Below are 15775 nucleotides of genomic sequence, written 5' to 3' on the forward strand. Positions count from 1 at the left end.
GCTTGCTGGCCCACCAAGCCAAACCAAACCATGCGCCAGAACCGGGGGGGGGGGGGGGGGGGGGGGGGGTGTGTGTACACACACATTCAGCCCTGAGGGGGGCTAGTTTAGCACAGGGTCATTTGGAAGCTAGTTTTGTTTTAAAGCATCCTCCCTTCGTGTGCCGACACGGCGCCCGAGCCGCTCCACAGAAACTGTGCCGCCGCCGCTGAAGGCCGCGTGTTTGTGACACATGTCAACATTTGACAAAGCATTACGTTCCCCACAAACAATATTCTCCTGCTCGGGCCTTGAAATGAGGCCGCTAACAAATTAGCTTTTTATGTTTATTTGTGCGGGGGCGTGTCAAGGGGGGAGAAAAGGGAGATCTCATTTTCTAAGGCAACAGTGCTCAGGAGGGAGAAGGAGAGCAGCAAAAATAGGATGAGAGGAGGGAAAAGAAAAAGGAAGGAGTCACGATTCTTCTCGCCGTTTCTCCGGCTCGCGTCGACACAGCGCGACCCTACTCTCCCTCAGCCGCCACGCAAACACGGGCGACTGGATAAACACTGTTTTATGCAGCGACTGGATGAATCTTCAGACAGTAATTACAGTCCTCCACCAGCCTGAGCAGAGCTCCACGGAGCAGGCTCTTCCTCCTGACACCGAGCTGCAGCCGCGTGTGCTATAAAACTGCAGGTGTGTGACATGTCTGTCAATGCCTCTCGCAACCAGATAAATATAAATATCAGACCCTGTGACATGAGCGGATTGCTCTCTGCTGCTCTCAGCCGCGGGTGAGTAATCTGTGGCTGAAAGAGGACTTGTGTGGAGGGACGATTTTATCGTGCGCAGGGGTCAGCGCCGCGTGGAGATTTTTTTTCTTTTGCCTTTCTGCTACCCTGGCACTTTGGGCCTTCCTCTGCTCGATGTTACAATAATAACACAGATCAGGCCCAAACCAAACATTCCCACAGCCGCTGCGTCTCGGCCATGACGAGATTCAGACCCGATCTACTGATCTGTTCAACAGAGGGCTCGAAGAAGGGCAGAAATGAGGCTTCCGTATCAGGAATGACGAACAGCTCCTCGGCTCTACCTCGCCGAACGCCGATTCATCCGGCTCTGCCCTCCGCGTTCTGCCGGTGTCCGAGCTCTAAAAAGCACATTTCCCGAAGACCTCGGCTGAATTATTTAAAGAGCATCATTATTGACCTCTATCCGAATTCCTCTGAAAGGTACATTAAGATATAGAGAAGCGCTGGAGGTGGAAGTGGGACTGGAGGAGTGTCTCCCCAGGCCGCCCTAATGCACTCTCCTGCTGTACTCTAACTTCCTGTGGACCCCTAATGTGTCCACTGCTCGCCGGCCTGATGAGGGCTACGGCTAATGAGGCCCCCACCTCAGAAACAAAGTATCTCTCCAAACCATCAAGAAGCATTACTATCAAGCTGCAACGAACCGCACGTGCACGCAAAGACCACCCGTCCTTAACCTGGGTTCTGTTAGGAGACTGGCGTGGGGGGAAGGGTGGGTGTTTTCAGTGCGCTTGTGTGTGGGTGGGGGTGTTGTGAGGGTTAACTGTCCCTCAGGGGGCTATCAGGGAGCTGGGCAGCAGTCACTGCTGGTGTCCCCGGTCCCCAATTGACAACCAGGCTCTGACAGATTAGCAGCTAGTCAGCAACACAGGACACAATTAAAATAATCACTTTTCTTAATTTTGGACCAACGTGCGCGGCCGTGAGTTCGACCCGATTTGAAAAGGGGGGCGGGGGGGTTATTGAGAGCTGTCTGCAGGCTTGGGGGGAGGATACAGCGAGATGAGGCCTTTTTGATTAAAGAAAATATTTGTGTTTGTGCATGATCACGGTTTGCAACCCGGGACAATCCTGTGAATTTACTCTTCGAAGTTCAGATCCAACGCGGCGCTTTGGATCTTTTCAATAAGCTCCACATGTTTTTAGGTTGAGCTGTGTTTCGGTTGTTTCTGTGCTTCCTTTTTTTAATTTCCTAACACACAGCAAACAACCCAAAGATTCAAATCCTCGATGCTAATCTTCTTTCAGTCAAATTAAGGCCTCTGTCATGTTTTAACCAGACGGGATAGAGGGCACAGAAATAATTAGGCAACTTCTGCAACATCCTGAGTGCCAAGGACAGGTGGATTAAAGTATTAAAACAATCGCATTTCAGTCTTGAAATAGTTCTGTGCACAACTCAGCACCGTGTGCATCCGTTCGAGTTCAGCTGCCAGCTCCATAACACCACCGGAGAGGGACAGGGGGAAAAAAAAGCCCAATCCCATTAGTCCCGTACATGCATCTCAGCAGACCTGCTGGAAACGTGAGCAAATCTCAGAGGCCATTATCCTCCAAACTCCTCAGACGATAATCCACCTTCCAACGCAGCAGAACAGTTCTCCTCAGTTATCCGTCTGGTTTCAAAAATCTGGTGGCTTCCAACAGGAAGCAGGGGACGCTGCTTCTGTACCTGAGGAAGCGTTTAACCGCCGTCCTTCAAACGCTGTTAGGAGAGGGGATTTATTTAAGGCAAAGGTTCAGCTGTGAGGACATATTTGACTCTATCTGCAGTACAAAAGGCAAGCAAAGTGCTCCAGAGAGCTGGTTCACTCGACCTCAGACTGCTGTGAAACGATACTGAAAAGAAAAGGGGTTAATTATTTTAATAGTAATGGTGTGGAATGAAAAGGGGTTAAAAGCCTTTCTTTCTACAATGTTAACAACTCGTCTTTTTAAATCTCCATCGGTGACCTCATTACTATTGAGGAGATTTAATCTTGTTGGAGCCTGAGCTGCTTATTTTAGAGGAAACTATTTTGCACAACGACTCCTAGGAGGGAAAGAAAATGATAGAAAAAGAAAAAAGAGCGAGACAGAACTGGGTCAAAAAAAGGCCCGAGCTCGTCAGTAACACTGGGATGTTCTCTGGTTGAGGTGGGGGTCTGCAGGTGGACGCGGTGCACAGGTCACAGGAGTGGTGAGAAGACCCTCGGTTCTCAACTTGGACAATGGTTAAGGGGAAATCTAAGCCTCTTATCCCACCTCCTGCCATCTGTGGCTGCGACACTGACGCGCGGGGTCAACTTCTCTCTTTTACCTTCTCTGAAAAAGGAGCACCATCTCCAGCCGCCATCAGCCCGCAGTCCCGAGCGGCGTGGCGGAGGTGGGGTGAACTTTGTGCCGTGAGGAAAAGAAAGAGGGAACCTGTGCCCTTGAGTCGCTCCCAGTAAAGACGCTCTTAACCAGGCCTGACAGCTGACAGCTCCTTGGCAATTGGGGTCAGTTAAAAGAAAAGTAGCTCAAGTTTTTCTTGGGGCTTTGGCCGCCGAGATGTTCTGGAGCCACTGCCCACCACAGCATCAAAGGGGATTATGGTGACGGAACCATCTGTTGCCAGAATAAGCGTGAACCCTTTTATGTCTCTGCCCGTGTGTGTGTTTGATGTGTGTGTGTGTGTGTGTGTTTGTCTGTTTGGTGGGAAAGAGAGACGCCTCAGGTTGTGCAGGTGAGGGGGCGCAGTCTCCGGGGGTGGAGTCCGGGCCCCAGGCCTTTATGTTCGCGCCTTTCATTGCGGTTGTGGGTCGAATTTGTTGGGGGTCCCTCTCTCGGCCTCAAACGTGCGCAACCTTTTTTTTTTTTTTGTCGCACAACATCTGACCTGCTTACGTTCAGCGCTCTAATTGTCGTTTAATCACATCTCAACTTGTCACTTAGAAGCCCCCCCACCTCTTTTTCCAGAGGAACATTTGCATATATTGTGAAACTAATTCCTAATGAAAGCTCCAGCAACTGTGAAAACGGGGGAAATGTGGGGGGGGCGCTCTGTCTGAGGATACAGACACCACTAAAGGAAGTCTACTATATCTCACCTTAACAGGCAAAAACACCCATAAGCAGACACCACACCTGATAATCTCAATGAAGGTGCGTTTGTCACGTTTGCTATCAGTGTGTGGTGACACTTGACGTGTCAGAATAGGGACGGAGCGAGTCAAAGTGAGGATGAGGGCGAGGAGGAATCCGTTAATAACGTCTCAGATGTTCCGTTCGTGTGCTCGCAGATAAAGCTGTAAAACAAGGTTGTGCCGGGTTGGTCTGGTGGACTACACCGCCTTTACGTTATCGCCCTCATACATCGAGGAGCAGCGTTCCGCTCTGGCGGTGGCGGCAGAGTGGCGGAGGGAGAAATCGTGTTTTTGGGGCCGAAGAAATGCCAGCTCTCAGGAGATCCCCTGGTCTAATTACAGGGCGCGGGAAGGAAAGCTCTTTGTTCCACCTTTTATTACATTAATTGATAAATCTGCTGGTGCCGTTTTTAGTGGGGGTGGGGGTGGGGGCGAGCTCAGGGGGCTGACGAAGGTGGGTGAGAGCTGAGGCCCTGATTTCAGAGGGCTCCTAATCCCGTTAGGGGGCCCGACGGTGGCGCAGCGGCTGCTTTCCCACAGGTCCTGGAAGGGGGGGTGGAGGCTGCAGAGCTGAGATGGCAGGGGAAGACGGGGGTGTGGTGGGTGTTATCTTGGTGCAGACCTTAATTAACTGTCTCTTTAGGGGGTACCGAGGGCCACAGTGAGACCCCGCGTCTCAGTAGCAGGCCATGAGACGCCAGGAAGTGGCATCACTGTCGCCATGGCATCACAGGAAGCCCCGCCGATCTTTAATGTGGACCCCATCCAGTGTAGAGGCTGCAGGAGGTTATCTGGTTTTACCTTCATGTGGTTGGCAGAGGTTTAACCTCACAATCACCTAATTGTCTTTGAAAACCTGATTTAGAGGAAAAGTTCTGCCTGCCGTTGATTCGCAGCGCTGCCGTTGTTTTTTCTGGCAAATGAAAAAGGACAATAAGTTCTAATTCTGAGGGATCGGCCGATCTTGTTTGTTTCTGCTTAAGTAGCTGTAACAGGCTTTGTCATGGCTATAATCTGCTTCTGCTCGTTCTGGCTACCTGCAAACAACAGAGGCTGGGGGAGCCGCCGCCGCCGCCGCCGCCGCCGCCGCCACCGCCGTGGCCAGAGTCCGGGCGCGTTACCGGGGCAATTAAACACGTTGGTTTGTGCACACACAACGGTGTCAGAGGTGCTAAGCCGGGGCCAAACACGCCTCATTGAAATGTCCATCTTAAAACCACCCAAGTTCCCCCCCCCCCACACACACACACACCTCCCTCAGGCAACCAAGATGCTTCCAGACTGTCAAAAGCATTTTCCACAAAGCTGAGGAGAGGGTGAGATGGGGGGCGAAAAAAAAAAAGAGCGGACCTGCCACTGTCACATGCATGCTTGTGCGCGTGCACACGTGCACTCGCGAGGCTGTCAGGTAAATTAGATCTGAAAGCTGACAATTTCTGACCATATTTCCTTGATTATTTCGAACAAATGCACACCAGCCGCTCTAAGGAGATTAAAGTGACATAAAAGTCCCGAGTGGGAGGAGGGAGGGCAGAGAATCCAGGTCACCCCCATTTGTCCCCCTGCCTGACAGCAGCTATATCGCTATCCAATCCAATAAAAGTCCCCCCCCTCCTTTTGCTTTAATTAATTTTACAGCTAGCTTGCTTAATTACTTTCAATCAAAATCCTCTTGCCATCACAAAATTAGAAATGGTTCAACTCCATTAGTCTAAATTCTTCATTTACATACACAAAGACTGTCAGCTCTTGCTAAGCAAACGGCCTCCTGCCTGATGAGATTGTTTTTTTTCACGCACTCTATCACCCTCCCGCCCGCGCGCGTGCGCGCCAGCACGCCGCCGCGGTGTTAATATTTTTCTGAAAGGAGAAAAGTAGCATAAAATTATTTGATCCCTTTGCTTAAGACGTCGGCTCCCTAATCAGGGTTCAGGTGAGTTGCGGCGCACATCACGCGAGGTAATAAAGAGTTGAGTGTGCTTCTACATCAGTCCAAATTGATTACGTCCACGGCTCGGCGTCAAAAGGAGAACCGCTCAGCCTTCAAAACCGCGGTGGATAATACACGCCGTGCATAAGGATAAACACAATTATTAAGGCAGAGATTGTGTGAATTAACCAGATTTTTCCCAAGGATAAGCAATTATTTCCAGTGAAATTGAGCGGTGGCAGATTATCCGCAGCGCCCGTGTAATCCGGCTCTTTTGTGGAAAAGGTGTTAGCGCCCCTGACACGCCGCTGCCGGTCAGCTGCGAGCGCGGCGGAGGGTTGGGTTTTTTTTGTGTGTGTGCAGAGGGTGGAGAGCCAGCGTCCTCCCGTCCGATCATTTCAACTTGGCACACAACCATGCTCTCCATCACACACACAGCCTGAGGCCTGCACATCATCAAGAATTAAGGACATGCAGATACGTTCTGTGCAATGACCAATGTGAAAAACACAGGCACGGGGCACGCCACGGCCTGTACACACACACACACACACACACACACACACTCGTGCAGACACTGCCACTGTCATAATTAGGTCCTGGGATGAGGGCATTAAACTGTTAAATGTAGTCAGTTCTCCCACTGTAAAACCTCCAAACTGTGACTCTTCTACTTCCTGTCACATGACCACGCCACCATACATCACAACGGCCTCCGCTCCAAGGAGCTCGGATTTTAGCTGCCGGAAATGCCTGTTTATAATCAGGTTAGAACAGGTCGGCGTAAAGAAAAGGAGGGCATGGCTGATGGACTACAGCGTCCGACTCCGGTGCAGGTCTGACCTGGCCTCTTTTACTCCGCCTTGCCCTCGTTCACCAGTCACCATTAACACTGTTAATTATCCGAATCCATCATTCTGGGGCTAAATGAAGACTGCCTCTTTAATTCAATTTAATGCGATGATTTTCCAACTCGCCTTTACTTTGGCTCCAGCTGCTCGCCCACTTGTCCCCACCGTGTCCCCCATCCTGCCATATCTTGCCTCCTTTGGCGGCCTCTCCTACGGTCTGGCTCGCTCCCATTGGTGTAAAGGGGAGGGTGACAAGAGCCGCGGTGATGGCCTGACACACTGTTGATTTCCTATGTCTTGTCTTGGCTCGGCTGGTGGCGAGCAGCAGTTCTGGGTTGCCAGTCTGCTGTGCACGCCGGATGACGCTGCACACACGCGTGCGCGCACACACACACACACACATCCACACACACATACACGCTAGCAGTACCAGTCATGCTCAACGGAGCTTAGCTAATCCTGTCACATCAGGCCACGTTGGCTGAGTTGAGGCCTTTAGCAGTGACTCCCTCTCGCCACGGCGGCCACCACCTCCACGCACCTCCGCGCTTCGCCACCACTCGTTCACTCGCTCCTCTCCCTCACTTCCTTTTACACAAGGTCATGGACAGCTGACGACGGCGCCTGGGCGTTTATGGCTAACAAAGTTCTGCGCATCAGAGCCATACTGCTAAATAATTTTAATGCAATAAATAATAAATACGATAATGATGTCATCACGTCTTTTACTGCGCGTGATGTGTGCGAGGAGGACCGTTTTATGGCAAATACTGTGGTAAAGATTCACTGAACGGGTGAAAATTCTTTAAATTCAGACACACATAAATAAAAAAAACAATAATCTGAAAATGTCAAATGAATACAGAGCTGCATCAGAACATGCTAAATATCGGCTGCCTCTATCCCGTTATTCAGCGTGAGGGTTAAATCGCCCCCATTTCCACTCCGCGCCCCCCTCCCCCCATGCGCTCAGACCCACACGCACGCACGCCCGAGCGAACGCGGCGTTCCCCTTTAGTTTTGTCTTTCTCTTTTCCCAGACTTCCATTGTTTAGCCATATGAGCCAGACTCTGGGAGAGTTTGGGGTGATTTTAGCCATGATTTAATTCGGTTGGTTAAAGGGTGATGTCAGCACAATGGGGAGACAAGCCTCTAAATCCACCACATTCACCCAAAACGCCCAGATGAGATAATCGCGGGTGACGTCTAGAAAAACACTTATTATATTTGCCCATGGCCGGGCCGAGGCTGTTAAAACTCATCGGCATTGTTCTGCTCTTTTTTTCCTCTGGGAAAGAGGAAAAAATATTGCCCGACATGTCATCAAAACTGTCACCCCTTTCTAACGACGCGGTTGTTGGAGTTGAGGACAGAATTTCTAAATGGAAAAAGACAGGGCAGAGGGCTATTGGGTGTCTACTCAATACTCATTTTGTTTGCACCCAATACTAATTAAATAATACACGCACCAATTTTTAATTGGTTTTGCAGAGATCAACAGTTTCCAAGAAGCCGAAAAAAAAATGAAGCGGGCGGTGAGGACAGAGGTGCTCTTCGGGGCCCGGAACGCTCGTCCCTCCACCCGTCCGTGCGGCCTGAAAGGGCTCCGGGCTGACGAGGCAGCAAAGGAGATAAGAAATGGATCAACGTGAGCCTTTCTCATAGCTTAATTTATTTTAAATCCAAACCCTATTTGCACACCGCACACCGGCAGGCCTTGTCAGCTCCAACTAGCACTGAGATATTTAAAACCATTAATGCTGTACAGCGGCAGCCTGAGCGTGCACGACACAAGCTGTCGCTGCGTGGAAGAGAGCGGCGGCTGTGCCAAGGCTTCTGGTTCTGAACACCATCGGAGGGAATTACAGCGAAATAACAGTAATTATTATTACAGCGCAAATATAAACCTTTGAATGCATGAGAAAAGAGGGGCTGGGTGAGCGCGGGGGCCAGACTCAGTGTGTATGTTTAGCAGAGGGGCTAACCCCGCAGAGGCAGGGGTCAGGATATGAAACACACACAGCCTATCCACCTCCCCACAGGATATCCCCGCAGATCAGCTGCAGCAGCCATGTTGACCCGCCCCGTTATTAAAGAGGCTAATCTGTTCAACATGTCAATGTTAGCACTTTTAGCCGCGATTAATAAAAGAGGACCCCGAGAGTGCTGCGTGTGCTGTTCCAGCGCCCCGGGTTGTTTTCACTTGGTTTGTATTTTTACTGGTTTTGGCTATTTGGTAATTCAACAGTTCTCTTTTCCACGATTAGCATAAACACTTTGAATTATTAACTTTGTTGAAAGAATTATCATATTCCCCGAATCCAGTGCTGCATGTGTGTTTTTCCCTTCCTGCCAACGGCAAAGAAAAAAAAAAAAAAGGTGCGGTGCAGTTCGGCTATTATTAAAGCAAATGTAACTTTATGTTTTATGGACACGGAAAGGACTGTGCCGCCTGACTTCGCAGCTCTTTATGTGAGCCTCAGACGTACGGCCCAATGCCCTCCACCGGCCGTTAGCAACACAACTTGCTTTCCAAGTGCCTGGCGCTGCGTCTTAATTTGTAGTCTAGCCGAACCAATTGTCCGCTAGCTCAAAAGGTCACAGAGACAATAGAGCACGCAGCCTCCTGTAAAGCCCTGGGTGTTTTGTGTGGCTTTCTAACCAAAGATGTAATTAAGACACCTTCATCTTTAGGGGGGGAGAAGGGCACTAACGAGAGCACGCCGGAAACACAACGGCGGAGAGCGGAAAGGGAAGCGAGGTGTTAAAGGTGGAGCGGGATACCTGCGCCCGCAGCCGCTTTTATACGTTAGGAGTGACAACAAAGGAGGCTTGTTGGGGAAAAAGTGAGTGATGCACAGCTACACAGGAGAGGCAGAGGGGGGGACTTAAAGGACGTGATTTATCTGGGCTTGATTGCGTGTTAATCGAGGTTACGTGTATTAAGTGGAATCTAATTGGAACAGACACTGGCAGTCTGACAGATCGACATGATGCAGATGGATTGAGAGGGGAAGGAGGGGGGGACGGGGAACGGAGACAGGAGACAGGAGAGGAGAGGCAGAACGGCGGCGAATAAAGGACTTTTTTTCCTCCGCAAGTGCGCCTAACTCGACGGAAAGATCCGTTTGAATTTTTTTGTGGCGAGGGGGGGTGAAAGGCATTAGAATAAAAGCAGCAGGGAAAGTCAACGCCGCGTTCCGCCCGTCTCACATCTGTCTCCTGATTGGCGGCTGATGAGACGTGTAGCCGTTCTCTAGGAGGACACACATGGGCGAGATTGTGAGTGACAGGGCGCAGTAACCCCCCACCCCCACCCCCACCCACCCCCTCCTCCCCTCGCAGTTGCCACAAACAGTCATTTGTTCTTTATTGGAAATGCAAAGAAAAAAAAGAAATAGATCAGCCCTCCAAAAACACAGGAGGTGAAGAAGCCGAGCGACAGCTGCCAGATTATTCTCACCTTCTCCGGGACGCTTCGCTCCTTCTGACAGGCGACAACTGTTTTGGAGGGCTCGCTCCTCTCCCCGATTCTGGGGCATTTAGCAAGCGCACTGAATGACCCTTTCAAATGTTATGGGCCGTAAAAGACCACCACCTGTTAAGGCCAAGCAACTGCTCACTCATAACTAAAATCTGACGGAGTCCGTGGACAAATGAGGACACGCCATCGTTGGGGAGCAGGGAGGAAAACGGGAAAACCGAGGCAAGAATGGGATCGTAGCAGCGGTTATCGGCAACAGATCCAGAGTGTAAATAACACAAACTGAGTGACATAAACACCGCTATCAAAATCCAGCTTTAGAATCCAGCTGAAACAGCCACGACTGCTTGTTTAAAAGTCCCCAAAAAAAGGTGCGGAAATGAGAAAAAATGAGGGGGGTAAAACAGGGAGAGGGGGACGTTTTCAGACGCAGTTTCCGGGGATAATACAGCTCTGGAAACTTCACTCGTCAACAGAAAACAGCCAAATAGCTCCCGACGTGATCCCATCACGGCGCAGAGACAGAGGAGTTGCTTCGCTCATCCGCTGATCTGATCCATTATGACTGTTACACTAATGGCATTAATAAGGGCAAAATTGCTATTTTCAAACGCAGAATTTTCCTTCGCTCCACTGTTCCTGTTTGAATCCTCACTGGGGGGGGGCACCAGCAGCAGCTCTAAGGTCATTTCTATTTTGCAGCCTGGGTGTACAATGTCGCGGGATTGCAACATTTTGCACGGTTTAAAAACAACAACGTGAGCGCTGAAACTCGACCCCGCCACATTTTCTGGCCCTGAAATGCTCCCTCGGCTAAATAAAAGCAGATCTATAGCAGGTCCGCGCATCCAAAAGCTCCATTTAAACGTACGCAAAAGTGATGCCTTTACCTCCCTTGTCTACGTTTAACTGAGCTCGTGCACGTGTGCGTGGACATCCCGGCCTCCGACGTTGAGAGGAATGACACTCTGTGATCAAGGACATGAATTCCTCATTGATTTTTAGAGGCCGGCTTAACTATCCATTCCGATTGATTTTTAGCTTTGCCGGGCGTGCGAGTTATGGCAGTTTTAATGTATCATCTGTATGTGTGCTCATCACCCACCGCAACTGGGTTTACCGAACATGCATATGCGCCGCTAGCTGCTCAGCTAAGTTTGTTTTTGTGGGGTTTTTTGGTATTTGCAAACCCCTGAAGTCGAACTCCTAATGATGTGTAAAAGTGTTGCCTTTAAAGGGTTTTGCACGTCAGCCATTAGCAGGGTGGAGACGAGGAGATAAATATTGACATTAACTTTGTTTTTATGACACACTGTTGGAAAAAGGAAAAAGTCCAATGTTAGTCAAATACAAACATTCAAATTTAGACCAGCGGGAAGGAAAAGGTTTTAATTTGCCAACTTTTTAATTATATTTTTTCTTTACACAAGCGATTAATAATCAATGGTTTGGAGACAAAGTCGGAGCGACGCGAGTCATCTGTCAGGTAGAAAGTCATTAAAACAGGGACTCGTTTTCCTGCTCGGGTTTCAGCGAGGCAGGGATACATTTCTCTCCTTCAGCAGAAGGCTGCCCCCTCACATGATATCTGCTCCCTCACAGGGCAACTCAAAGGTCCTTCTCGCTCGTTTAATGGGCTTTTATTTGGGAAGCGAGCGGTTTGGGCGAATCCGTCCTCGATTGGAGGTTTTTACCTTTTGTTCACGTTTAAAGGGCTGCATAAAGCGCACTTTACTCCGTCCTTAAAGGACAGAAAGGAAGAATAAAAGAAAACAAGGCTGCTCGATTAATGTTTTACAAGTGCTGCTGTATTCCGAGCTGGGGAGGGGGGGAAAAAGAAGAAAACACTATCAAAGCCGGCAGGTTCAGATTACAGGCGCTAATTGAAATTCTGAATTTCTAAGCAAACTCCCTTTTTTTCTCCGCTGTGTGTTCTTTCTTTCCTGACAATGAAGTCTGCAGGGTTTTTTTGTGGTCCACAAATGACATCGAATCATCTGAGTAATGTGGCCTTTTCTTTTTTCCCCCTATTCTTATGTTCTGCTAGTGGGTTCATGAGACAGCTTAATAAAGCAGTAAACGCTCGGGGAAGCCTGTGTGTGTGTGTGTGTGTGTGTGTGTGTGTGTGCAGACATGCTCAGAAGCTCTGATCTTCTACCTCCCCCAAAGCCAAGGGAACAACCTGGATCCTGTGGAATGACGCTCCCAAACAAATGATTCCCAAACTTTATCTCGATGTTAAGGTCCGTACGATGAAGTTTGAACAATATAAATGCAGAATAAGTCACAGTATAGGTGGTTTTATCGCTGCAAAGAACAATTAAAAACTCCAAACCCAACTAGCAAAGCTCCCAGGTAGCGTACAAACAACTTCCTGCTTCCGAGTAAATGGTTCCAACCTATTTATCAGTCAAAATGTCCGTTACAAGCAATTATACAAATGACAGAGTCGGGGAAAAAATGGCATCTTTGATAACCTTTGTACGGAGTTAATCATTGCAGGGAAAACGTGTCTCTTCTCCTTGCTTTTACTCCCTAAACCCCCTCCTTTCGGCCAGATATTATTTTATTGGCTTGTTTTGCAAGCAATATAAAGTTTCTTTTTCCCAAGGTCGGTTGCCTGTGAGGCTTTTCAGGTCACTTCTATTATATTTACATGAAATAATTTTTGATAAGGGATGTAAAAGACCTTTAAACCAGCCTCATAAATGGGAGGTGTAGTTGAAATAAGGACAAGATTAACAGCTCTTTTTTCCCCCTTATCTCGGGAACCTTTATAATTTCAGTCGATTCTCAGGCATCACATGGAGCGAAGAGACGTGAGGACTTGTTAGATTCCCGGTGTGGCCAGGATGCGAGCTCTTGTTTCATGGAGAAGTACCTCCCCTGTTATCTCCCAAGCACTATAATCACTTAACAAAGACTTGGGCATTTGCTCAAATTAAAACATCAATAATGCATAAGTGCTTTTCAGTTTTGAGCTGTAGCATCTCTGTTTCTGGATGAAAGACCCTCTCCACCCTCCCCACCATCTCCACCCTCTCCACCATCTCCACCCTCTCCACTCTCCACCATCTCCACCATCTCACCCTCTCACCCGCCCAACAGCGCCACCTTCTACACCAGCGCCAAACCCCCCACCAGCTCCACCCGCTCCAACAGCGCACCCGCGCCACCAGCGCCACCCGCGCCACCAGGCCACCCGCCCCACCAGCGCACCCGGCGCACCCTCGCACCGCACCAGCCCCACAAGCGCACCCGCCCCACCAGCTCCACCCGCAACCAGCGCTCCACCAGCTCCACCAGCGCCACCCTCTCCACCATCGCCACCTCTCCACCATCCACCACTCCACAAGCCATCTCTCCACCAATCTCCACCCTCCACCCTCTCCACCATCTGCACCCGAACACCATCTCCACCTTCTCCACCATCTCCACCCTCTCCACCCTCCCACAGCGCCACCCTCCACCTTCCACCGCGCCACCGGCTCCACCCACCAGCCACGGCCCACCTCTCCACCTTCTCCACCTTCTCACCCGGCACCATTCCACCCGCGCCACAAACCGTCCACCATCACACCTCTCCACCATCAAAACCAGCAACCCCTCGACACCCCTCCACCCTCTCCCCCATCTCCACCCTCTCCACCATCTCCACCCTCTCCACCTTTCCACCTTCTCCACATCTCCACCTCTCACCCTCCACCCTCTCCACCATCCCACCCTCTCCACCATCTCCACTCTCTCCACCATCTCCACCATCTCCACCATCTCCCCATCTCCACCCTCTCCACCATCTCCACCCTCTCCACCCTCTCCACCCTCTCCACCTTCTCCACCTTCTCCACCCTCTCACCCTCTCCACCATCTCCACCTTCTCCACCCTCTCCACCCTCTCCACCTTCTCCACCCTCTCCACCTTCTCCACCTGGGAGGTAGGAAGTTGTGGAGCACTTCCGTGAAGCACGCCGATGTCATGCGTGTGTCACCATGAGAGGCTGTGGTGGTAATGGGAGTACTGGTCTGCTGTTGTTTCTTCAGGACTGAGCTTCTCACCCCCAACACACTCACACACACACACAAACACACACACCTGAACCAGGCAACCATCATGGGAAGCCAGGACTCCGGGGTCAAAAGCACAGATTATAGAGCAACTGGTAAAGTTGGAAGTGTTAATATCGGACCAGTGAATCCATGACCAGCGCTGGTCCAGCGCCAACAGAGGACGAGCTGCCCCATACAGATGGCCTCAAGGACAATTAGCCGTAATGATTGGTTGCCACATAAATGGGGGGGATTCTATTTGCTACTGCACTTACTGGTAATCGCAGACCACATGTCTGACAGCAATATGGCCGACGGCTTCCAAGCCTGAAAAATCTCCGGCTGATTCCACAAAAACAGAGAGAAAAGAGGCCCGTTAATTCGAACGCAAACACGCTATTATCGCCAAGAAGGGAGGAAGAGAGACAAATAGCACAGCGGTCCAAAATATTATCTCCTCAATCATACCCCCCCCCCCCGTATCTTTATTTCACCCTCCCTTCTCCGTCAGTTAGGCTGGCAAACAATCCCCTTGTTAGCAAACTGTTAAGACAGCCGCTCGGTACACAAATTGCGCTCGACCAAGCGAATTTGTTTTGCAAGGGTGACCTGTTTAATCATCTCATTTTCTTTGGCGGACATTTATTCATCTGGTTTCCACGGTTACAGAGAACATTAAGGGGCTACAGTAATAAGGCTGGAGAGTCAAACAGGTAATAAAAAAATTAACGCCATTTTCCAGCAGCCGAGGACAGTGGGTGAAATGAATCAAGGGAGAGGGGAGAGGAGCAGCGTGTGTGTGTGTGTGTGTGTGTGTGTGGGGTGGGAGGGGGGTTCCAATATTGTCCAAACAATAAGCCTTACTGGTTATTTTACTCTGTAGATCAGCTGTGGACACGACACTCTGGAGCTGGGAGATGATAACTCTTTTAAAGTGGCCCTGCTCCTTTTATTGTCATTTAGTGATTCCATATTAGAACAATTAAAAGTTAGTCTTAGATATCCATTAACTTTGCTCCTTTTATACTGTATTTTATTTCTCTTCTGCTCCGAACGGGAGATAATTGGGATTCCTGGAAATGCGGCGTGTCAATAACACGTAAGCGACACCGTGACATTTAAATGCCCTGCTGAGAAATGTTCTGTCGTCCTCCCAAGTTTAATTATATTTTCTATTCTTCTGCCTTTGTGAGCAGCGCCACGGGTTGAGCACAGATTCGACTCCAACTTCTGGCCAAATATAGAAAATTCCGGCACAATAAGGGGGAACAGGTGCTGAGGGATGGTAGAATGTGACGGAGACGGAGAGCTGGGGGGGCTGCTGCTGAATGCCAAATAAGGCCGCGAGACGACCCGCAGTTGCACCGTTTTCTGATCGCTATCGCGCGTGTCATCTCCACGACGGCTCCCCGCTCAGAGCGGCTGTATGGTCTCGTAAAAACAGGAGATGGCAGGGCTACGACATTACTCACTTCTCCACACCTTTCTCAAGTATTTTTAATTGACAACAGGGCTTTGGCACACCTCAAATGTGCACAAATGTTCCCAACCGAGCCCA

The 15775-nt window shown here is 49.9% G+C and overlaps 1 protein-coding gene across 5 annotated transcripts in view; it reads right to left on the minus strand.

Moving 5' to 3' along the window:
• Nucleotides 1–15775, minus strand: part of casz1 (castor zinc finger 1) — a 136195-nt gene that overhangs the window by 43769 nt on the left and 76651 nt on the right. Inside the window, exon 1 of one of the 5 annotated variants that reach the window (XM_057042006.1) lies at nt 14493–14630. The exons of the other annotated variants lie outside the window; for them this stretch is intronic. Coding sequence (XP_056897986.1) covers nt 14493–14511 — 19 coding nt within the window. The 5' untranslated portion in view covers nt 14512–14630. Of the gene's footprint in view, nt 1–14492; nt 14631–15775 lie in introns of those variants that run through there. 5 annotated transcript variants of the gene reach the window in all.

The sequence above is a fragment of the Takifugu flavidus genome, chromosome 8, assembly GCF_003711565.1.
Source record: "Takifugu flavidus isolate HTHZ2018 chromosome 8, ASM371156v2, whole genome shotgun sequence".
NCBI classification, from domain to species: domain Eukaryota; kingdom Metazoa; phylum Chordata; class Actinopteri; order Tetraodontiformes; family Tetraodontidae; genus Takifugu; species Takifugu flavidus.